General features: G+C 38.2%; 4 protein-coding genes and 1 non-coding gene across 5 annotated transcripts; 2 read left to right on the top strand and 3 right to left on the bottom strand.

Moving 5' to 3' along the window:
* Window positions 1-1,161: 1,161 nt before the first annotated feature.
* Window positions 1,162-2,847, bottom strand: LOC137746006 (uncharacterized). Its single transcript, XM_068486048.1, has 3 exons — window positions 2,650-2,847; window positions 2,207-2,533; window positions 1,162-1,528 (listed from the first exon to the last, which is right to left on the bottom strand). Exons 1-3 carry the CDS (start codon window positions 2,711-2,713, stop codon window positions 1,347-1,349), a joined length of 573 nt encoding a protein of 190 aa, XP_068342149.1. The 5' UTR covers window positions 2,714-2,847; the 3' UTR covers window positions 1,162-1,346.
* A 9,758-nt stretch (window positions 2,848-12,605) lies between these two features.
* LOC137744872 (fructose-1,6-bisphosphatase, chloroplastic-like) lies at window positions 12,606-14,844 on the top strand. Its single transcript, XM_068484681.1, has 4 exons — window positions 12,606-13,126; window positions 13,480-13,704; window positions 14,042-14,548; window positions 14,622-14,844. Exons 1-4 carry the CDS (start codon window positions 12,695-12,697, stop codon window positions 14,691-14,693), a joined length of 1,236 nt encoding a protein of 411 aa, XP_068340782.1. The 5' UTR covers window positions 12,606-12,694; the 3' UTR covers window positions 14,694-14,844.
* TRNAE-CUC (transfer RNA glutamic acid (anticodon CUC)) lies at window positions 13,318-13,390 on the bottom strand. The gene has a single exon. It is a non-coding gene; the product is annotated as a tRNA-Glu (tRNA).
* Window positions 14,845-14,929: 85 nt separating the features above from the next.
* Window positions 14,930-17,499, bottom strand: LOC137744871 (uncharacterized). Its single transcript, XM_068484680.1, has 7 exons — window positions 17,313-17,499; window positions 16,959-17,217; window positions 16,323-16,502; window positions 15,599-16,229; window positions 15,386-15,492; window positions 15,239-15,298; window positions 14,930-15,153 (listed from the first exon to the last, which is right to left on the bottom strand). Exons 1-7 carry the CDS (start codon window positions 17,484-17,486, stop codon window positions 15,125-15,127), a joined length of 1,440 nt encoding a protein of 479 aa, XP_068340781.1. The 5' UTR covers window positions 17,487-17,499; the 3' UTR covers window positions 14,930-15,124.
* A 311-nt stretch (window positions 17,500-17,810) lies between these two features.
* Window positions 17,811-20,030, top strand: LOC137745705 (uncharacterized). Its single transcript, XM_068485703.1, has 4 exons — window positions 17,811-18,284; window positions 18,577-18,752; window positions 19,232-19,550; window positions 19,765-20,030. Exons 1-4 carry the CDS (start codon window positions 17,853-17,855, stop codon window positions 19,870-19,872), a joined length of 1,035 nt encoding a protein of 344 aa, XP_068341804.1. The 5' UTR covers window positions 17,811-17,852; the 3' UTR covers window positions 19,873-20,030.
* Window positions 20,031-24,089: the final 4,059 nt, after the last annotated feature.

The following is a 24,089-nucleotide window of genomic DNA, read 5'->3' as shown; positions in this document are numbered from 1 at the left end:
AGAAAGTTTGAAGTGCAAAATGAGAATTTTGGAGTGCTAATAACAATTCTCATTTCGAACTAACCATGTTTAATGATTAAACGTAATGACATATGTGTACCTAGAGATGCATGGATGAACAGGGAAGAGAGGAAGAGAAGAAAAAGGAAAAGAAAAAAAACGATCAATAAATCCATGTGGTTAATATGTGTAAGATTGTCGCCAATTGACAAACAAAAAGAGATTAGTTTGTGAGTGGAGAGGTTTAAGTGAAAAGTAAAAGGAGATTATTATGAACTATATACAGGGAGGACACCGGTTTAAAGGTTCTTAATTGTTTCTAGTTTAGCTTCATGAAATTTCAAGCTCTTGATATTTTTTTTTCCTTATAACGGAAACCAGTAGCTTGGCAGTCCACTCTTGCAGAGCAAAAAAACTCACAAAAGTATTTCAATCTCTCATACCATCATCGTGTGATACACTAGCGCTAGGAATCAAATTCATGACGTGTCATGTGAAATATGGATATGAAATTCATCCCTAACCACAAAATCACTCTGTGATGGTTCTCTTGTATTGATATTGCAAATATCGTATTTCTGCCATTGAAGTTTCAAGAAATTGTGCGGTACTTATATATGTGGGTTGTAACAAGTGACTGAATTACAGTACCACAAAATACATGAACGTGGAAGTAAAAATGTATTTAGAGGCCCATCTAAGTCGGACCAAACTATCCAGAAATCGTAGCCCAATTCCGAAAGAGTTCGACAGGATTGGACTTCTATGCTGGATGGCAAATCAATAACTTTACTGTGGTTTGTGGACAATTACGTTAGCACATGACCAAAATTTGCACTATATTTGTTGGCCTTTTAATTTTTATTTTGTATAGAGAAGCCGCAGCGTGAGTTTCCAAAAAAGAAAAAAAAACAAAGAAGCCTCAGCGTGAGAGTGGCAATTCAAACACAGAACCTCAGTGCATGATAAATGTTTTTAATTACTTGAGTTATAATTATTTTTGGTTCATTTATCATGAATGGTGAGTTAGATACCAAATTGTTACTATAGCAAAGCAAAGCATAGCAAGGAAATAAATTTTAATCAATTGAAAACCCCCAAATTAGATTATTTGGAATTTTGGAGAAGAAATGTATAAGCATTGTATGTATTGATCTGACATTTGTAAAGTAAGTAACACAATTACTTTTGATATAAAGGTTGTATATCTCAACAAATCCCACCCACAAACAAAATGAACCGAATTTCCCCCTCTTCTTTTCCAACTAATTTAATTATTCCTCACTTAATATACACTAATATTATATAATTCAAAAGAAATTATTTGCAGAAACTACATAGCATGATTACATAGGACTAGGAGCAGATGCAGGTTCAAATGCCTCAGAAGGGGGATATGCCGCACTCAACCCTGATGGTAATTGGGAGCCGTGAGGACTAGGGGCGGCCTCGCCAGAGCTCAGAAGCGCGATCATGGCACGGTGAGGGTTGGAACGCTGCTTGTCGCAGAGATCGGGCAAGAATACACCTGCATTTTTCAAAACATATAATTAAGTTCTATATTAGATTATGTTGCATTGTACAGTTCTTACATACAAGAAGGATAAGATGTATAATATACAATCGTAGTAAAACTTGGTCATGTGATCAACATATGATACAATCAAATTATAAAAAAAATGTTGCATATACCAGTTGTATGTAAGAATATTTCGTTGAATCACATGCCTCCATTTTATTAAAGTGTACCATAGTAAAAGGGGTTGATTAAATTAGAAGGAAATCCATCACAAGGAAGGTATCACAATGCCATCAACATGACAGAAAAAGAAAACGAAAGCAGACCAAAGTGAAGCATATTCCTAGGCAACATTTTTAAGCATGCCTAAAAGTATTATGGGGTTTTTCTATAATAAATCAGTGTATGAGATATATCAGTAATTAAATGTTTAAATTAAAATTGTTAAAATAGCTATGCATATCAAACCGATTTATGCACTAGTGTAACCCATACACCAATAAATTAAATAATTCTCGATCTATCTTACTCTTCTTTTGTTTTAATATTAGTCCTAAAAAGAAGAGAAGGAATGTTTTAGGTGTGACAAAACAATCATTCTTAACCACCTGGAAGTTTGGAACCACTAAATAATATAATTAATCGAAAATAAAAAACTTAATTAATGATTTGTGAAAATATTCTTACCCTCTCCAGCTGCCAAGTTGAAGTAAAGGTCAGCAATGTTGGGGCACTTTTGGTAACAAGGAGCAGAGCAGAGCTTAGCCATGAACTGAGGCTCAAGGAGGGCATCAGACGAAATCCCAACCGACTTCCTATCAATCCCACAAGCCTGCACGCACTGATCTGTCTCTATGTAATCAGCCACTCCCTCCACCACAACTTCTGATGTCCTGCACTGATACTCTATGCTTCCATCTTTCTTGGACGTGGTCTCTAACAAGCACCTTTTCCCGGCCGACGACACCGAAAATGCACAAACATCGTTCGGCAAATCCTCGCATATAAACTCACCTGAAAAAAAAAATGATCAAAACAAGTTTAATAACTGCAAACCATTTAATTAAGTAGTTAAAGAACATTGTACATAACCATAGCCGATCGAAAACACATTGTCATAACCAACTGACCTAGAACTACATGGATGGATAGGAAGGAGAGGAAGAGAGCCAAAAACTTGGTGGAAACCGCCATGTGTGGAGGATCTGAGAACTAATGTGGGGTTTTGTTGGACAAACAAAAACTCAGGAGAGAGATTTATTTGTGATATTAGAGTGAAGGGAGAAGGGTGGATTTATAACGAGGAGGAGGTTATGAACTGTGAAACAACAAAAGGCAACGACTCGCTATATATAGAGATGGGAACGTTGAAATATAAGGCGGCGTCTCTACATTCATGGACGCGTTTGCAACCTTCCTGCAGGTTGGTGAAACTGTACGTCTACGATCCTCTTTGAATTTTTTATGTTGGAGCCCAATTTGTCATTTGTTCTATTTTCTATTTTTTCTTATTTGTTTTTTGGTTATTATTATTATTATTTTTTTTTTGTTTTGATTTTGTTATTGTTTATTGACTTGTTTTATTTGATACGTGTTTTATTCTTGACCCCTATAGTTAAAATGCAAAGGTGTGGAAAGCCTGCAATTTGAAATTTCTTCTCTCTCCATTTGTGGTGTTAGGGTTTGTTGACATTTAATTCGTATAGATGCATGACCGACGTTGTACATATTGAACTTTCTGTGTGGCTTCTTGATTATATATTCCTTTTCCATTCAACAAGTTGAAAATTAATATATGGCTTTTTAGCCAAAATAATTATGAGAATGACGTAATTCCTCATTTTGATCTATGAAATTTAAATTGATAGAATTTGTGTCTGAGTTTGTCCATCATCAATTATTTTGGTCTTTTCATGAAAAATCCCCATTAAATAAGAATAAAATAACAAAATATCCTCAATTTTGTCAAATCATTTTGGCCTATTGTTAGGGTATTTTTATCATTTTGATTCTTATTTAACAGAGATTTTCATGGAACAACCAAAGCGATTAATGTGAACAAACTTAGGGGCCACTCCTATTAATTTCTCAAAGACCAAAAGAATGAGTTAATTATGTCAATCTCAAAAACTATTTTAGCTAAAATACCTTTATATATATTAATGAAGTACTTTAACTGATATAAGTTCTTGTAACTTATTGTCTTTGTGATATAACTAAAAGCCAGCAAGGTTAGAGTTGGATATGATTACCATAAAGACCTTAATTAACAAATTTGGTCAAGGTAAACGAAAAATTAAAAAAATATATTTCTACTTCTATTGATTTGTCTTGTTTAGCTAAACTAGACAAACCATTAAGCAAATATTGCATAGTCACGAAGGTTTGTTGGACCTAAATAACATGACAAATGCAATGAATTTGACTTTTCGACACTTGTAATAAATTAAGAAAATAGAAATATCATGTACCCATGCTGTGCGTTTCCAATATTTTTGCTTTACAACTTATAAATTCCATTTGATTTGGACTAGGTCATATTAACGTGGCTAACAACCATCTCGAACCATGAATATGTTGATGGCTAAACCAAAAGTCGTCATCTTGGCGGTGAAGTTAATTTCCTTTGTGTACATTAAACGACAGCTAGGGTTACACGCGTGAACTACTGTATGGTTCACTCGGCTTCAAAGGAAAGTCTAGATCTTCATGAATGAATGTCGTCTCGTTTTTTCTCCGTAATTTTCAGGTGCATGCCATGTCGTGTCGCTGTTTAGAGAAATAACTAATAGAAACAAGCCAATAAATTAGGTTCCGATGATTTCTAGAACACCAGATCATTGCTGCGAATTTATTCACACGGTAAACGACCTAATCATTTGTCAAAGATTATACTTTTTGAGATGTACGGTGTTTAGTCTATTGACCCAAAAAGAAGTATGAATGAAGTATTATAACCTCATGCTGCATGGCTTGAGCATCACCACCCGGTCAAGTACCGTCGGACGAGTGTAATTTATTCTCTTTACTCAACAAATTTCAAAACTTAAACCTGTCTAGGACAACTAATATGGTAGTGATGCTCACGGTCGGATAAGGAATGCGAGCAAAAGTGCTCCATAAGTTTATAATTACTAGTAAAAAATATGGCTATTCACATTAATTCCATAAGGGGGCGTTTGTTGCACCGGACTGTCTCGGACTGGACTAAGTGCAGGGACTAAATTGGATTGGTTTAGACTAGACTAAGTTGGACTAGCTTAGTGAAGCGTTTGGTGCAATGTCGGACTAAGAAGCAGGTAATTAACAAACTATACTATTATATTATTTAATACATATTATAATATATTTTTTCTTATTGATTTAACATTTTTCTTTTTTTCTTTTCTTAAAAACTCTAGTCTCTCTGGAAACTTCTCACTTCTCCTCATTGGCTCTGTCCCAATCCCTCCGTATCACCCTCCTTCTCCTTCTCTGTCTCTATATCTCTCTTCATCCCCAAACTTGTTTTCTCCATCAAAATTGTTTGCAGAGATGACTGGAGCAAAGGATTGCCATTGCAAGTCTACAACAATGTTTCGTAACTCTGTTACTGCACTGTCAATCATTTCATGAATTCAATAGCAAGGAAGCAACAAAAGATGTTATATTTCTCTATTCAATTAGCCAGATTCGAAGTGAGAACTTTATGCCAATCTATTAGAACTTCGTTCATCTGTGCGATATGGGCAGCAGTTAATAAATTTTTCTTTCTTTCAATTTTGGTGGTTGGAGTTTAAGATTAGGCGGTGGGTGTGTCCGCGCGGTGGTGAGCTGCAGTTGTCCCCCTGGCTCGGGCCACGGAAGAGCAAGCGTCGCCGACTGCATGGCCACGGTGACAGTGCCGTAGAAGAAAGAATGGAAAGCCCAGGGAATGGAAGTCGGGATTTAGCAAGGGGAAGCTCGAGTCTTGCTGTCGGCCTCGCCTTCATTTTAGTCCCGCTTAATACCTAGCAAAAGCTCGGGACTCATTAACGAGGTTTAGCGAAGCGAAGACCGCCTCCTAGTCGAGGCGAGTCTCATTTACTTTAGTCCAAGTCCTCACCAAACGTAGGATTATAATTCTACTTAAGCCAATCCAAGCCTGTCCCACTTAAGGAGGTGTAACAAACGCCCCCTAAGTGTCTTTTAGGTTATTCATTCTGTTTTCAGTGTCAATGCTTAAAAAGTTAACAACTTAAAAAAGAAAATTTCTCACCACTTAGAGCAACTCCACCCCTATCCACTTTGCGCCAGCACCCAGCCCATTTATCCACTTAATTGAACAGTAATAGACCCAATGAACAGTAATAGGCCAAAGCATCTCCACCCCAAAAAAAATGTGTTGGCACCTAGTCTAAAAATGTGCTAGCACAAACGATCTCCACCCCTACAAAATGCGCTGGCACCCAGTCCATTTAAAATATTAAATAATTTTTTTATAAAATAATAAATAAATAAAATAGTTATAATTTCGGATAGGATTTTTAACCAATCTCGTCACGCCACGTGTCATTATCCGAACGTACTATTTTTTTAATAGATTTCCGCTAAGATTTTCAACCAATCCCGACAACCCACGTGTCACTTCCTGTTTACAATAATTTAGGCAAGATTTCGATAAGATTTTTAACCAATCTCGTCACGCCACGTGTCATTATCCGAACGTACTATTTTTTGAATAGATTTCCGCTAAGATTTTCAACCAATCACGTAGTGCCACGTGGCATTGTCCAGAACCTCATCTTCTTTTTTTTTGTCCATATAAACCCTACATCCCTACATCCATCCTCACACTAAACTCAATCCTTTTTTTTAGCTCAGAATTCTTCTTTATCGTTTTCAAATCTTGAGTTCTTACAATGTCTTCTTCAAGGAGAGCGTATAAACAGTTACAAGAGCAGCAGAAAAGGTTGTTGGCACAACAGGAAGAATTGGTCAATCTTGACCAAGGTGGAGGTGGAGATGAGGCCTTCGCAATGGAGGAGGATGAGGATGATCACCATAAAAGGCGGAGGGCCTCACATTCCCGCCGTATCATGGAAGCTATGGGTCAGATAGCCAAACCCGGTCGTGCGGCAAACATCGATAGAAGAAGGGAAAGACGAGGTAAAGATCTCTTGGAAGATTATTTTATTCCCAACAGCGTTTTCCCTGATCATGTTTTTAGACGTCCTTTTAGAATGCAACGAAGTTTGTTCGCTAAAATCATGAGTGATGTTTGCAACCATGATCCATATTTTATGCAAAAAGATGATGCTTTTCATGTTCTAGGTCTTCTTCCTGAACAAAAAATTACGGCTGCCTTGCGAATGCTTGCATATGGAGCATCTGCAGATCAAGTGGATGAGATCGCAAGGATGGGAAAAACAACAGTTCTGGAGTCCCTGATGCGGTTTTGCTCTGCAATTGAAGCCCTCTACACCAATAAGTACCTTCGGCAACCCACGACAAGGGACATGCGAAGGCTTCTGAGGAAGGGTGAGATGCGAGGCTTCCCTGGCATGATTGGAAGCATCGACTGCATGCACTGGACATGGAAAAACTGTCCAAGTGCATGGCAAGGAGCTTATGGTGACAGAAAAGGAGCCAAAAGCATCATTCTGGAAGCGGTGGCTTCTTTTGATACATGGATTTGGCATGCTTTTTTTGGTGTTCCAGGAGCTCAGAATGACCTAAATGTCCTTGCCCAATCTCCTCTGTTTGACGAACTGCTACAAGGGTGTGGGCCGAGATGCACATATTGAGTTAATGGTAATAAATACGAGGGACCATACTACCTTGCAGATGGTATTTACCCAAGGTGGTCAACATTTGTCAAAACAGTGCCACACCCGCAGAGTGAAAAAGAGAAACACTTCGCAAAGTGTCAAGAAGGGTGTAGGAAGGATGTCGAGTGTTGTTTTGGTATCCTGCAAGCTCGTTGGGCCATTGTCAGGGCTGCAGTTAGAATGTTTGATGTCGAGGCTCTTCGATCCATCATGATGACGTGTATTATTCTCCACAACATGATTGTTGAAGACGAGTATGATTATGATGCCGTCGATGAATACGAGCCGGATCCGATGAACAACTCAAGAACACAAATCTACTATGCTCATGACCGGACCGAAGATCCCGTGCAACACGAGCCGTTGGAACGGGATGGACGTTACAATGAATTGATCGTTCAACGATACACTTCATTGCAAGAGCCATACTGGCACATAGCCCGCCAGAATGACTTGATTGACCATCAGTGGAGATTGCACGAAGGCGAAGATAATTAAAATAAGGCTTGTGGTTGAAGAATAAAGTGTATTGTTTTTTAAGTAATCTTATTTAGTGTGTTTGCTTTTTTTTTTAAGTTTAAATGGTGAGGTTATGTAATTTTATTTGGTGTTTTAAGTTTAAATGGTGAGGTTATGTAATTTTAAGTTTAAATGGTGAGGTTATGTAATTTTAAGTTTAAATGGTGTTTTATGTAATTTTATTTGGTGTTTTAAGTTTACATAAGAAATTAAATAAAGTTCTAAAAGTAAATAAGAAATTACATAAGAAATTAAATAAAGTTCTAAAAGTAAATAAGAAATTACATAAGAAATTAAATAAAGTTCTAAAAATAAATAAGAAATTACATAAGAAATTAAATAAATTTCTAAAAGTAAATAAGAAATTACATAAGAAATTAAATAAAGTTCTAAAAATAAATAAGAAATTACATAAGAAATTAAATAAAGTTCTAAAAGTAAATAAGAAATTACATAAGAAATTAAATAAAGTCTGTGGAGTTAGGATATGTGGTGCTAGGATCTTGGTTGCTAGGATTTCTGTAGCTGGAACCCCCTTGACTTGTTTCGGCATCTCTTGCACGCCTCCTTCGCACGACATCTCTTTTTTCTGATGTCCAAAAATATTTTGAATTCGGAAACAGTCCTACTAGAGACTTGTTCATAGTGTCACGATCTGTTTGAGCTATCCTTTCTTCTCTAAGCATCTCATTCTCTCGATGAAGTGCTTCTCTAATCATCTCGTTCTCTCGATTAACTATTTCTCTTTGTCTCTCAGCCGCCGCATCACGAGCCTCAGTAGCTGCAATAATTGCTGCCATAGCAGCAGCTTTTTCCTCATCTCTAGTCTTTTCCCATGCCATGTTCAGTTCACCTTGACGAGTAAGTTCCTCCATATATTTAGTGTAGTCATTTTTGGAAGAACTACCTTTTTTCTTTGATGCCTTTTTACCTTGAGGCCTGAGGGACTGACGAGTCGGTTGGGTCTCTGGCACTTGTCCAGGCATCCCTTCCGTGTCTTCAAATGTGTTGGCTTCTTGTTCGGCTGTGTCTGCTTCTGGCGAACTGTGTAGACTCATACCGTGCATGACAACTTCTGGACCGGTTGCCACAATTTTGTATTTAGGGCAATCTTTGACAATTTGCCAACATTCCCATTTGTTGAATGATTTGTTATGGTTCTTTGCATTGTAGAATGCTTGTGCTTGTAGTGTCTATAAAAATTACATAAAAATTACATAAGAATTGTGGAATGCATAAAAATTATATAAAAATTACATAAGTATTGTGGAATGCATATTACATAAAAATTACATAAGAAATTAAATAAATTAAAATATTGATGTGGGTGGAATGCATATAAATAAATAAAAATATTGTTACCTCATCCGCTAAACTTGTCCCACTACTCAGATTACCAGAAGCATGAGAGATGGCGTTTTTCCAACAAGTAAAGGATGCGTTGAGTTTTTTCCAACGACCTTGAAGACCTTGACTAGATCTTGCATCTTTTCCATGTACATCGTTGAACGATTTCGTAATTTTACTCCACATTTATCGCTTATCCATCTCATTACCCGTAATCGGGTCATGAGTAGTGCGAACCCAACATTCACACAACGTAACATCTTCACTGAGCTTCCACGAAGTCTTTTTTTTCTCTCAAAGTGTACAAAATATTCAAATGTAGAAAGTGTAGAAAGTGTAGAAAATATTGAAATGTGGTGTAAGGTGGAAGATGAGGGTTAGGTATTTATAGAAAAAAAAATTAATTTTTTAAAATTTTTCTGTATTTTTTAAAAAAATTTTGACATTTTTTAATTAATTTTTATTAAATTTTAATGTTGTAATTAATCTGGACCGTTGGATTTGAAAAATAATCAAATCCAACAGCCAACACGCTGCCACATGGCCAACAGTCAAATTTCTGACCGTTGGGCCTTTTTTTTTTTTTTTTTTAATTTTTGGTGAAATAAACGTGGACCGTTGATATGTGATCGGACGGTCCAATTTAAAATTTAAATTTAAATTTTTTTTACCGTTGGAAATCCAACGGCTCTGAGGAGGGCCACGTAGCCCTCAGCCGGATGACTGCAAGTTGCCCTGCCACGCGGGCCCCACCGCCTGCAAAGCCTGTCGGCTACTCCCCTGGCCTCCCGCGTGTTGTGCACGCGCCAAGAAACGGACCGGCCTCTGGGTCTGTCCATTTTGGGCTGGGCTCTTGACTGGCACGGGCTGGGTGCCAATCACTTTTGCGGGCTGGAACTCATTCCATGCAAGCCGGGCCATTTTCTTCACTTGGTGCCAGTCAATTCTGTCCGGGCTAGACTTGCTCTTACATAAAAACACGTGATGTACCACCCGTATTTCGGTTACAATGAAAAATTTCTCCACCATGCATCCCCTAATGCATGGTCACTGTCCTCCGCCTAGGTTTCTATTGATCCTTACCGCACTACATGTGGTTTGGGTGGCTCTCTTCCAACGGTAATTTGGATTGCAGATCGCTGCATGTGTTTTTCCGACATGCATCACATCATCTTTTTACACTGAGCTATAATCCATATGTACACCAATACGCCATCTACTGGTGCACAAATGCACAGATACGTATCCGTGGCTAAATAACAGTGTGTGATGCCCTCAGGAGGGTAAAGAAAAGAATCTCCAACCTTGTCATTGATTGTACTGCTCCCATCTTTTTTTTTCTCTTTTAAATTAATATTGTCTGCAAAGTCCAAAGGGTGGAATTGAAGGAAAGAATATCAATGTATGGAAAATAAAAAGGAGAAGAAGGGTAGTAGATTACATCAAGGAAAGGATTTGTCATAGTTATATGGTTGATAGAGGTCTTCCATCTGCAAAGTTGTTCAGTTCTAATTTTTTAAATCATAGATAAAAAAGAATTGCCAAGTTATTGCTTAAGTTGTCCTCCGTTTGCTACTTCATATTATTAAAGTAAAATTTGTGTATTTATTTTTTGACATTAAAGTCCAAATAATAAATTTTCAGAAATTAAATATCGTTTGAGGTTTCAAGTTCCAGCCAAATCGTGCCAAAATTTGATAGCAAATCCCTTTCGCCTTTTATTTTTCTCCGTCTTTCTTTAGCTGAATAGTACCAAACAAATTTTGTTTTATGTTTATACGAGATGAGTCACATTCTCTTAATCACTTGATGAATAAGAAGTCGTGGTCACTCACCTTTAGATTTGATATCAAATGTTGAGATTAAAATATCAATAGCACATCTACTTATTCTTCACTTTTAATGTTAAATCTAAGGATGAGTGATCATGCATTCTTTGGTCACTAAGAGGACAAAATCCGAGATTACGAAAACCTATAACCTTCATTTCCAAGAACCAACAAAGTTATCACCAACTTTTCCCATAACACTTCGTCATTGCCAATAATAAGACCATGTAAATCTAGCCTAGAGGTATTCCCTTCTGCTAAATCTGGGTCACTTGTGTGGTGAAACCAAGCTTTATGCAAATTGCTAAGAGCTCTTGAGTAAAACTTGCCGCTACACCTTGTTATAAATTTAAGTTAAAGGAAAACTAATGAAAATGAATTGAAAATTTTGAGTTTTAATGATAAGGACAAAATAAAGGGTAAAGTAAATAGTACCATGATTGTTGGAGTTTGAGACTCTCTTGTCCTACATTGGTCAATAGTATTTTTTCATAAGCCTTTATATAGGCTTATTCCCTTTTCTTAGTAATTAGAACTTGGACCATTTGGAAATGGATTGAAGGCTTGGGCCTTATGGTTGCGTGAATTAGGCTTGAATATAATATAGCCTAAATACAATTAATATTAATTAATCAAGACAAGGGCCTTGGAATTTAAAATTAATCAGATTCATTAATTTTAATTTTCGGATTAAGTTTTTTACTTAATTTATTAATTAAAAAACGTTTTGATTAAAAGACACAGCTGTTAGAAAGAGTTGTACTTTTTGATTAAAAGATACAGCTATTAGAAAGAGTTGTGTGCTTTCAAATACACTGAACAGGTATTTGAAAGGGTGTGAAACAGCCTATATATTTGTAATCACAGTATCCAAGTGAGAATCATCTTTTCATCCTCCTTATCTTTCGTACAAAATTTCCAGAGAGTAAACACACAAAGCAATTCGCTAGAGTTCTATAATCCGGTGCGGGTTATAGAATTTGGTAGTTGTATCCTGGTCGAGCAGATGTTGTAGAACCACAAGTACAAGAGTGGGACGAAAATACTGTTCGAATGACATAGCTTTTACGCTAGCCTCTACCTTCTATGATCAAGTTAGTATCATTGATATTATTATATTAATTTATGTATTTATTGTATAATTTCATTCTGCACATCAAGTATATTTGGTAAATAAAATATTAGAATTTCAAGTTCTGTTTATTTCTGTTATATTTGTTTATTTCTGAATTGTTCTCCAACAATGATTGACTTTTTAGTGTAAAAATATGGTTTTTCATCAAATTAAACAATATCGTGGACTTTTCGTTAAAACTCTCTTGAGTTAATCCAAATACTTGGGGATCAAGGTTCCTGAGCCTAGGTTTTAAAGCCCACAATCATTAGCAATTAGGCTTAATGGAGTTGATTAACGACCTAAACCAAACATCAAATCCAACCCAACCCAAATTGCATTCCCACTTGTTATTTGTTATCTCCCTCCCCCTATTGGCCTCCTCCAGGAAACCATGATCGCAATACCAAACATTACAAAAGCAAGATAAGTGGGACCCAAAATAGAATAAGAAAAATATTAGAAATTGTTGCTAACCTCACAAATCCCACACACACAATCCAACTAAAAAAACAAAAAAGCCAGAAAATCAGACACTGAAAAGAAAAATCAGAGCAAAAATCAGAAACACCAAATCATGGTTGCAGCAACGTTAACTTCACCGTCGTCCCAACTCCTATGCTCAAGCTCTCGGTCTCTCTGTAACATCTCTCCTCTCCAACAATGTGTGTTGGGCTCCAAAACAGTCGTCTCGTGCCCTAACTTAACTTACAACAAGAGGAGGCATGCGGCTGACGGGGTTAGGTGCATGGCCGTGGCGGCGGAGACAACGGAGCCGAAGAAAAAGAGCGGGTACGAGATTCAGACGCTGACGAGCTGGCTGCTGATGCAAGAGCAGGCCGGGGTGATCGATGCCGAGCTGACCATCGTGCTCTCTAGCATTTCGGTTGCGTGCAAGCAGATTGCTTCTTTGGTGCAGAGGGCTAGCATTTCCAACTTGACCGGGATTCAAGGTGCGGTTAATATCCAAGGAGAGGACCAGAAGAAACTTGATGTTGTCTCCAATGAGGTTTGTGCTTCTTCTAATTCTTAACTAAAAATACAGACGTGAGTTCAGTCAGCTGGTTAATTTAACACTTGGATTCTAATTCCCTCCCATTGAGTTCAAATTACTAATCAATGGTTTTGGTATTTATCTGAGAAAAACAAAGGACAAAATTAAACAAAAATGTTTAAAATCCAATAAAGGCTCAAAAACAATTCCGTTGCCGGGACTTGAACCCGGGTCTTTCGGGTGAGAGCCGAATATCCTGACCAACTAGACTACAACGGATTAGCGATTTTGTTTTGGTCACAATCAATAAAATGGTTTGAGTTGGCCCACCTTCATAAATAGGGAGTTTGATTATGTAGCACAAACAGGTTTTCTCAAATTGCCTGAGATCAAGCGGAAGGACAGGGATTATAGCATCGGAGGAAGAGGATGTGCCAGTCGCGGTGGAAGAGAGTTATTCCGGCAACTACATTGTGGTGTTTGACCCACTTGATGGATCATCCAACATTGATGCTGCTGTCTCCACTGGATCCATCTTCGGAATATACAGCCCGAATGATGAATGCTTTGCACACATTGAAGATGACTCAACCGTAAGTCCACTAATACAACAATGTTTCCTTTGTTCATAAATTTCGTTCATTGATAACGGATAAGGAACTGTCAAATGTCATGTTATATGTCACATAAGTTGATAACTGGAGATACACTTACTGCTATGAGAATCTCATTGTAGCGGTATTTCAAGTCAATCACGCATTGTCATGTGTTTTAACTTTCTCAAATAACGGTGCGTAATTGACTTAAGATCTCACCATGGCATTTCCATTGCACAGAAGTTCTTCTCTAATGACAAACGTAGTAATCCGGCTAGGGTTTTCCCCAATTTTCGCAATTGAATGGTTGGAATGCTTCAATGTTGCATTGCAGCTTGATAGTGTGGAACAGAAATGTGTAGTGAGCGTGTGCCAACCAGGAAGCAACCTACTTGCTGCTGGCTACTGCATGTATTCAAGCTCAGTGATCTTTGTGCTCACAATTGGGACTGGTGTTTTTGCATTTTCGTTGGACCCCATGTACGGAGAATTCGTCTTGACTCAAGAAAACATTCAGATTCCGAAAGCCGGAAAAATTTACTCATTCAATGAAGGGAACTATCAGCTGTGGGATGACAAGTTGAAGAAGTACATTGATGATCTTAAGGACCCAGGTCCTAGTGGCAAGCCCTACTCTGCAAGGTACATTGGCAGCTTGGTTGGTGACTTCCACCGGACGCTGCTCTATGGCGGCATCTATGGTTACCCTAGAGACAAGAAGAGCAAGAATGGGAAGCTGAGGTTGTTGTATGAGTGTGCACCAATGAGCTTTATAGTGGAACAAGCAGGTGGGAAAGGGTCTGATGGCAATTCCAGAGTACTTGACATTGAACCAACTGAGGTGAGCACATTGTGAGTTTCTGCAGCTCACTTTGTAAATTGATTGACTACAATTTCTACTTTTGTTTCTGCAGATCCATCAACGTGTTCCGCTTTACATCGGAAGCATGGATGAAGTGGAGAAATTGGAGAAGTACTTGGCATGATCAGAATGTGACAACAAAGATTTAATTTTGTTTTGTGAGATAAAGTTGTATGAGAACTTTTTCTCAAGAAGAACAATGAACTAAAGAGACTTGGACTTTATATTTTGTTTTTGCTGAAATTATGAAAGTCAAAAGCAGACCTTGTTAAATATGAACAATCCTTCGTATTCGAGGAGAGAAACTTACATGAAACGGAACCAAGTACAAGCCATTAGCCTACGTAAGCCCAGGACTGCAACCAGAGCATATTAACTACAAAATTACATGTATTTCTACGGAGCATGAGACTCACGCCGTGAGTTATCTAATGATACAGCAACTCTAAGTTGTTGAATTGTTAACATAATTAGAAATCTTCAGCAGGAAGTCCAGTACCAAGTCAGCCTAATAGTCATTCCCAGAAACAGTCAGATCGTTGCAGTACAATTCTCCTAAGCCTGAGAGCTTCCGCGATTTTTCACTGCAATTGTGAAGGCATGCGAATTATTAATTCTAGACTTTTGAATGCAAATGAAAGGAAACATAAGAAAAGATGGTGAATTTACCAGGGCTTATAATCCTAATACATTTCGTCACAGACTTCATCGCGGTCAAGGAATCAGATCCTGCAACAACCACAAGTAACTCGTTAGATATTCAAGATGGATGAACAGGATGCAAACTTTATGGCAATAGAAGATGTGTTAAATTACCTTGCACATTCGTGTCCTTCTCTGATAGTACTTCTGTCACAGTTGATGTAAATTCTGACAAAACTTGATTGGCCCCCACGTTACCATCCACAGATTCATAAGATGACCTATATGAGTTTTGTAGAAGAGAACATAAGAAAATTGAAGTGAAATAAAAGTAGTGAAGAGAATAATGTAGTAGTTGTGATGTAAAGTATGGAAGGTAGAGAATACCCCGAAACCGTCGCAGTGGAAGCATCAAAGTTTGGTAGACCAAGTTCTTCACAATGAAGATCAAATTCACCTAACATTTCAGTGAAGGAGAAATCCGCCCCAATGGCATCAAAGTTCGTCAAATCAATGTCGAAGAGATCAACTTCCTTTTCAGACTCGGGTGATGAAATCTCATCGCCAGATGGTTTCTCCAAGCCCATTGGCACATCAGAACAGTCAAAATTGAGCCTCCCCTTTACGTGGGACTCCCTCTTACTTGTCTTGGCAGGTGAAGAAATGCAATGGTTTGTTTCCACAGTGTAGAAAGCTTTGTTTGGGCTCAGAGTCACTCTCTTTGAAGAAAAAATGGTGCAAGTTGGATTTACATCTGGAGGAGAATTATAACTGCAAGTAGCAGTGGAAGAAATCTCAAAAGGTGTAGACTTGCTGCCTTGAATTGAATTTGCTCGCTGAGGTGTCTGAGGACCAGAGTTATTAGTTGGGACAGAAAATGATGGCTGGTTGAACAAGCATTTAGCTGCAGTGGAGCCATTGGGAACCAAATCGTGAGGTGATGGGTGAACAGCCAAAGAGGATTGGGTGGATTTTTTATTATCGAGTGCATTACCTGATCCTGAAACCGCTTGTTCTCCTGCTCATTTTAAAGTTCAAGGAAAATAAACACCTAATGATATAAAACAGATTAAGAGCAGCACAACTTTGAAGAACATGCACAGTCCTATACCTTTGTTGTGCATATTGCTCTTGCCAGCGGGTAATTTGCTGCAAGATCTCTTAGCAGCATTCGAACCATTCACAGGAACGTTAGAACTCTTTCTCTTAGTTGTAGGTGGGTCAACTGTAATTGGCGAGCAGAAATTCCCAGGCCTCATGTTGGGGTTGGAAGGTGTTGACACAGGAGCAACTGGTGTTTGGTGCATCAAAAGACCCAATCAAAAGGTGCCAAAAAAAAACATTAAACCATGTTGAATTCATAACTTATAGAGCGATTATTCTTGTGGGTTTTTGCTAATTTATCACAGCCTCAAAAGGGTTCAAATATTTAAGGCAAACGAAGCGAAACACCTAAAAGTTGAAGCATCTAAGCCCTCAAAAGTCACATGCAACTTTCACTATATTCTCAATGAATGCAACAAATTTCTCAAACACAAACAAAAACAATAAGATATTACCTGCAACTGTATATTGTGGCCATCAATGGTTCAAATAACTAGTTAAGGCAAATAAATGTATAGTCTACGAGTTCAAGTTGAAGCATATGAGCTCTCTAAACATGCAACTTCGACAAGATTTCTCAATTCATTCAGGCAATTTTTCAAACACAAAGCAAACAACCAGACGGGGAGGCTTAGGATTGTACCTACAGCGGACCCATTAGACGGGTGAGACGGAGTAGCCATAATCATCGGCTTCAGAGCCACAGCCGGAGGTGCAGAGACTGTGGGGCTACTGCCGGCATTGTAAGTGTTCATCACGCTTTGCATCCCCTTCAACAGGGTTTGGACCCGGGTCTTCTCCTGCTCCACCCGGACCTTCTCCTGATCCAAAATCACCTTCTGCTCCTTCAACAGTATGTACTCGTCCAAAATCTCCGCCAAGCTCAGCAAACTCTTCGGCGCCTGCAAAAATCAGGAAAAAACCCAAATCCCAAATCAGACAAAAAAGAAATCTTTCAGACCGATTTCGAACAAATCGGGAAAAATTAAGCGGGTACCTCTCGAATCGGCGATTTGGCGATGAGGGACGAAGCTTCGGTTCTGAAAAGAGAGCGGGTTTCCGAGTAGTTGTTGTCGCAGAGGTATCGGTCAACGATGAAGGCGATTTGGACGGGGGTGACTTTTCCCTTCCCCAAATTCTCAGATTTCTTGCCTTTGGATTGCTTCCCCATTTTCTGAATATTGAGAGATACCGTGGAAAACTAGGGCTCGGATGGAAGCGAGGAGGAAGAAGAAGGAGAAGGAGAGGTTGAGATCTGAGGAAAGAGAAAATGGGAGAGACTTTTTAAGGAGGGAGTTTTAGGGAAAAGAGAGGAGGGAGATGCAATGGAACAACAGAAACCGCGCGAGTTTTTGAAATTTTGGGGACGAAGGATAAAAAGTTCCAAGCTTGGTTGGGCTCATTGGGCCCAACAAATCATGAAACGGCCCAAAACTAAATTCTGGGCCATCTACAAATCCAGTCATAAATCCAAAGGGACCGAGAATCCGCAACTCCCTCCTTATCTCCTCTCTCTGCAACGCTCGGAAGCTTGAGGATGACACAAGGACTTCTCCCATGGAGTCCTTGCCACCACTCTCTATCTCCCACCTCCCTCTTCGCACTCCCCCTTGCTTTCCCCACTACCAAAAACACCCAATTCCCAGTTTCCATTTCCGCCACTCTAGAACCAGAACCCGCCACCGCCACCGCCACCACCCAACAGCTCACAGCCAGAGAGAGAAGGCAGCTCAGGAACGAGAGGAGAGAGAGAAAAACCGGCACCAGCTGGAAAGAGGAGGTGGAGGAGAAGCTTCTGGAGAAGCCCACGAAGAAGTTCGCCAATTGGAAGGAGGAGCTCAACCTTAATAACCTCGCTCATGAGGGCCCGCAATGGTGGATCATCAAGGTCTCTCGAGTCAAGGGCCAGGAGACCGCCCAGCTCATCGCTCGACAGCTCGCCAGAAACTATCCTCATATCGATTTTAAGGTGTTGGGTTATTTTTATTCAATGTTTTGGTTTTTGGGATTTTTTGCAAAATTGAAGAAATGTGTCACTAACGTCTGTCTAATTTCCTTGATTTTAAGGTATTTACTAGTGTAGTTTAATGTTTTGGTTTCTGGGTTTGCTGCAAATTTGATGTAATCTGATAAAGATGTCTGCTTGATTCCAGCTGAACATGTTGAAATGAATTGTTGCCCTGTCATATGAGTATTTATTATACGATTCAATCTCTAGGCCGAAAACAAACCGTGTAAATATTTGCTTGTTTGCTATTCAGATATACGCGCCAGCTATCCAAGACAGGAAGAAATTGAAAAATGGTAACTTGGTTAAACCGAGACCCCTATTTCCGGGGTGTGTGTTTATAAAGTGTGTATTGGACAAGGAGATACATGACTTCATAAGAGAGTGCGATGGAGTTGCAGGTTTTGTGGGTTCCAAGGTCGGAAATACGTGAGTATTTATTCTTGCATGATAGGTTTGCTGTGTATTACTATTGCCTAATGTTATTGTTATCATAGTAGGAGAAGTGGATAGTTGATGTAGGAAATATGAAGAAACCTTTTAGATAGAGATGTCAATGTGTGATTTTGTTGAGAATTTACTTGTGTCTAGAACTGATTGAACTCGTCTGGTTTCATTGGTGGGAGTGGGATTGTACGACAAATGCATAAAGTTATGAAGTCATGTTATGTCTGCTCAATTATGTGATATCAAGCTACTTTTGGGCTTATGTGTTCGCTAAAACATACGAAGTAGATTGTGGGTTTAGTTTTCTGGTTTACTGGCGATTTTGCAATCCCCTGATAGCCATTTTTTTCTCTGTTCATTTCTAATCTTGAGGCCATCTAAAGTATATATCCTTCTAGACTACTAGCTACCTTGTGAGATTTCCAGTGAGTATTTATAAAATGTTATTCTCATATGTACAGGAAAAGACAGATAACCAGACCCCGTCCAGTGTCTGAGTTTGACATGGAAGCTATCTTCAAACAGGCAAAGGAAGAACAACAGAAAGCTGAACAAGCCTTTGAGCAAGAGCAGCAAGAAGCAACCCTCAATGATGCTACCGAATCTGATGGAGATTCTAAACCAAAAAGGCGACCTAGAAAAACACTTGATCCTCTCATAAATGGTTCGTCTAAGGGAAAGAGTGAGAAGCTCGTCCCAGGTTCTTCTGTACGAGTTTTATCTGGTGCTTTTGCAGAATATGTAGGCAGCCTGAAGAAGCTGAATAAAAGAACAAAAAAGGTATGTTTTTCAGGTATTATATATTCAATTTAAATGAGTGAAAATTGGGTGGAAATTAAACATGCATGTCCTCTCTTTGTTGTTGGGGATATGCATGAAAGAATTACTACTGTCTTCTGTGGGTTATTTTACTCAAGAATCTCAATATACTACATCAAAGACGTTCTCTTTTGGAAACTTAACAAAAGAAAGAAAAATTATTTTCATCGTGCAGGCAACCGTGGGATTTACACTATTTGGGAAAGAAAGCTTAGTTGATTTAGATGTCAGTGAAATTGTTTTAGAGACCGTTGGAAAAAAAATTGTTTCAGAGACCATGTAAATATGTTCAGTCATCAATCATTATTAAATGGTAAGTTTTTCAATCTTTTTTCCCTTGTTATATCTTACTTTCATCTGTATGAAAATATGTAGCACCTTTAAACTATAGTTTGATTTTCTGTTTACTTTGTCATGAAATGAAGATATACTGCATACTAATTAGAAGTTTCCAAAATTCCACTGTTATATTTTATTTGGTTAGGTGAGGTTCTCATTGTAAGTTTCTGATGACGCCATGCACAGATACATGGATATAAAATTATAAATCACATAAACAAGGCAGATTTTTCTGAAGATCCATTACCAACCTTATTAAATCGGAAATAGCTAATTTGGATTTGGCTGTCTTATTTGTGGTAAAAAAAAACTATTGCATTCATATTGGTGATGTATGTCCTTAGTTCTTCCTAGGTCACACTTTGGCCCCCCTCTAGGTGTTTTTCCCATGGGCTGCCAACTTCCTGTATTTGAAATTACGGTGACATATTGAGTGATGCATCGCTTATCAGTGTAGTCTGCTTTTGGTTGTGTTTTGGTACTTGTTTCTTACGCTCTTTCTGGTTACCTGGAATTAGGGTACAAATTAATCCATACTCGTGAAAGTTCTTTCAAGGCCCTTGAAAAATTTGCGATATGAAAATATATCTTCGTGTGCACAGATATGATAGGCGAGTAGATTATGAAGGGTTGTGATGGGACCTGTTATCATAAGAAGAAGAAAGATGGAGAAGCAGAGAGATAAGGAGAAAAAAAATAAAATTAAGACATTCAATATTTCATTCATACTTCTCACTTGAGAACGAAGAGACCTAAATACATAGAAGTTCAGGAAACTACAACCCGAAATACCTAAATGGACTTATTATACTTAAACGGGTGAGGCCCAATAGGATAGGAACCTCACAGGTTGCTACCAATTCTACGAAAGTAGTACATAAAAGTTGCAACGTAAAAATTTGTAATTGGTAGTGATGATAGGCTTCAGATCAACACAAGAAGACTTCTTTCATTCTTGAATGCTTTGTTCTTCCTCACTCTCCATACACAGTCGATTGTGACAGCAAAAGTCATCTTCTGTAGGGTAATACCGTAATAGCAAGGGATATACCTCTCCAAGCGAAACCAGCCCACACTATGATTTGGTCCACATGATACTGAACAAGGGAACTCCACAATTACTCAAAACCTGCCTCCGGATTCCCTCACTAAACGGGAAATCGAAAAAAGGGTTGAGTCTAGTGCTGCAAGACACAAAACACAATTAGCATTAGGCTATAGCTTTAATCTTTAGTTCAGCGAGACAGAAAGTGCAATTAGCATAGCTGGAGGGGAAGAAATAATGACCCTCTTTAAGGTAGCAATCTGCCTTTAGTAGGTAAAGGCCAACCATAGAATAAAACTCATTCTGTCAATACTATACCACACTACGCGGTAACTTCATGTTTAGACATTAATTTTCTCCCAAGTTTAGCTACCAGATGGGGTCGTTAGTCACCTTATAACATCTGTACCATTAGAATTAGAGGCATGCCAATTCCAAAGACCGCCTTGGACTATTGCTACTATCATGGCTTCATGGGGAAGGCTAGCCGGTCCAATTTAATTAGGGTTCCATCAAAGGATAAGCACTAAGGGGTGGCAACTTTTGCGATAAGGACGTAATCCTTCCATTCCCAATAGTATGACAAAGGAGAGTTAGGGAGCCACTCAGCATTAGAATCTTCAGTTCATGAGCAAATCTGTGTAGATTTGCAGAGTCAGTCCACTAACTCTACTTTCATGCTTAATTAGTTATTTATTATCATTCTTTCTTAGAAAACCAAGTTTATTATCATCTTGGGGTCCTTTAGTCATTATCTTAATAAGCTGCTAATTATTTTAATGGGCAATAAGGCAATTGAATCTGCCAGCACTTGCACTAAAAGCGATATCTTACTGGTCCGAAAAGTCACGTTTGCTTTTGCACTCAAGCGTTTTATGATTATACACGTCCGATATGCATATTCGTTATGATTCTGTTGTTTTTTTTCTGGATGTTTTTTTCTTAAGTTCTTTATCCAGTTCTTACTTTCGATTAAGAATATGTTGCGTTTAACCGAGTTCTGTTATATTCTTGCTTGCTTGCGTTCGTTGAGGCCCGTCATCTTCCATGTCCCTTGAACTAGCTGACTGAATTTGGCCAAGGCATTCAGATTATGGATTCATGGAGAGTGCTCACTCTTTGAGGTTTTTAGTTGATAGTAGGGTTTTTGCGCTTTGTCCTGGGTTATGGATGGGACAATGGAACGGGGACCAAATAAGTTGAATCGCAATACCCATAAAAGTGAAATTTGTGAACTGTCATTGTCTTTCATTTGGTCCCCTTGTCTCACTTTAATGCTTGTATTCCTACTTGTTATATGTGGTTCTAAACACGATATGAATACACGATATTGATAAGAAGGCGTTCTTTCGAGTCTTTCTGACATACAGCAATGTATATCAACCTGTAGATGTGAATACACCATAGAACTTTGGAACCAGGACTTCCTAGGGTGGTGCTATCTGCACACTTCTTTTACTTTCCACACACCTCTTTCAAGTTTCGGCCGTGGGATTGAATGTATTAAAGATTAAATGACGTAAATTATCAAGGGTGTATGGAAAGTAAAAATGGGTGTGTGGATAGCACTAATCATTTTCTATTATACTTCGCAGCATGAGATACTCAAAGGTTTTTTAACCATTACATCTTTGTTCAAAAATACAAAAGCGAAAATCTCCTAAGCACTGTAGATCTTTTATAACCTGTATCCCCAATTGTATGGTGGAATCTGTCATTTGAATGAAAAATGGAAAGGATCTTTGAAATTCACCGGAATCACCACCTAATGTCTTGGCCAACTGTAACTGACCACCATAACACCACCAGTGACCCAAAATATTGCTGGCAGTGGCCGAAGTATCGATGTCACACACCGCACCACTGTAAAGTAAATGACTACATGACATTCTCTATTCAATGCTACACCAGTTGTGTTCTGGAAGCCTTCGGTAAACTTGAAAGTGCTGATTGCATTAACCGACGATTCCACTCCTGCAAACTGGGATACTATGGTGACAGTATTTCAGTTACTGTCAAAATCTCACAGTGGTATCAATCGAAGGAGTTTTTTACGGTACCCCAAAGTATGAATTACTCAAGGTGTTTTAACTATTAATTATTTAAAAATTAAAAATTACAATCTAATGACTAAAACGCCGAAAATAACCCACATTCCCAAATAGTCTGAATTTTCTGTCACTCATAATACAAATATTTCTTTTATTAGTACTAATTTTTGAGCTTATGCAGTTTTAATTGTCTTTTTTTCTATTTTAAAAAGGATCAGACGATGGTTTTGTCACAGCAGTCAACTTTTTCAGAAATCGAAAAGACTTATAGAAGCATTTCAACTTCTCACTAACCACGATTGTGTGAAGGAATTGCTTAGGCATGGGAGCATACTTCGAGTTTGGAGCAGTATAACTTAGAGGGAATAAGGATCCTCGCATGATCTTCTTTGTGAAGATCTCGGGATCCTCAAATCACATTCGTTCATCGTATAATGTGTGGTCAGAAATCATTGTAAACTTTTTTATTTAAAATTTGATATAGACAATACCTGATGAAAACTAATCGTACAATATACGATAAACAGATATGCTTTGAGGATTCTCGATGATCTTCTCTCCCGTGAAAACCAATGGTCCATGTCCATGTGATAATTCCACCTACCAATAACTTACACGTATGACTACTTTTACTGCCCTCCAACCATTAATAAGTAATATATAAACTGCAAAAATAATTTAATAAAACAGTTAATGGACAAAATAAAGAAGTTCTTTATTAAACAAACAATTTGTTTTGCTTTTACAGTCAGGCAGTGAGATAATATGCAGATTAAATTAGATTAATTAGTTTATTCAGTTAGTGAAGGAGACTCCTTCCTGTTTTTGTTTAGTCCAAGAATAGTAGACGACACAAAAGCACGCGCACATCAGTTTTCTACTGAAAAGAGGTGCTAAAGCGAAGCACCGTGCACACCAACCCTATCTCTGTCTCTCGCGGCGCTTGGAAATTTTTTTATTGTTATCAAAATACGAGCGATATATTAGATGTTTTTATATAAGTGATAAAAAAATAAATTTAAGTTGTTAATTTTTTAACATACATATATCATTAATTGTATAATA

This window comes from Pyrus communis, chromosome 9, assembly GCF_963583255.1.
Source record: "Pyrus communis chromosome 9, drPyrComm1.1, whole genome shotgun sequence".
Lineage (NCBI taxonomy): Eukaryota > Viridiplantae > Streptophyta > Magnoliopsida > Rosales > Rosaceae > Pyrus > Pyrus communis.
This window is presented reverse-complemented; position numbering and strand designations above follow the sequence as displayed.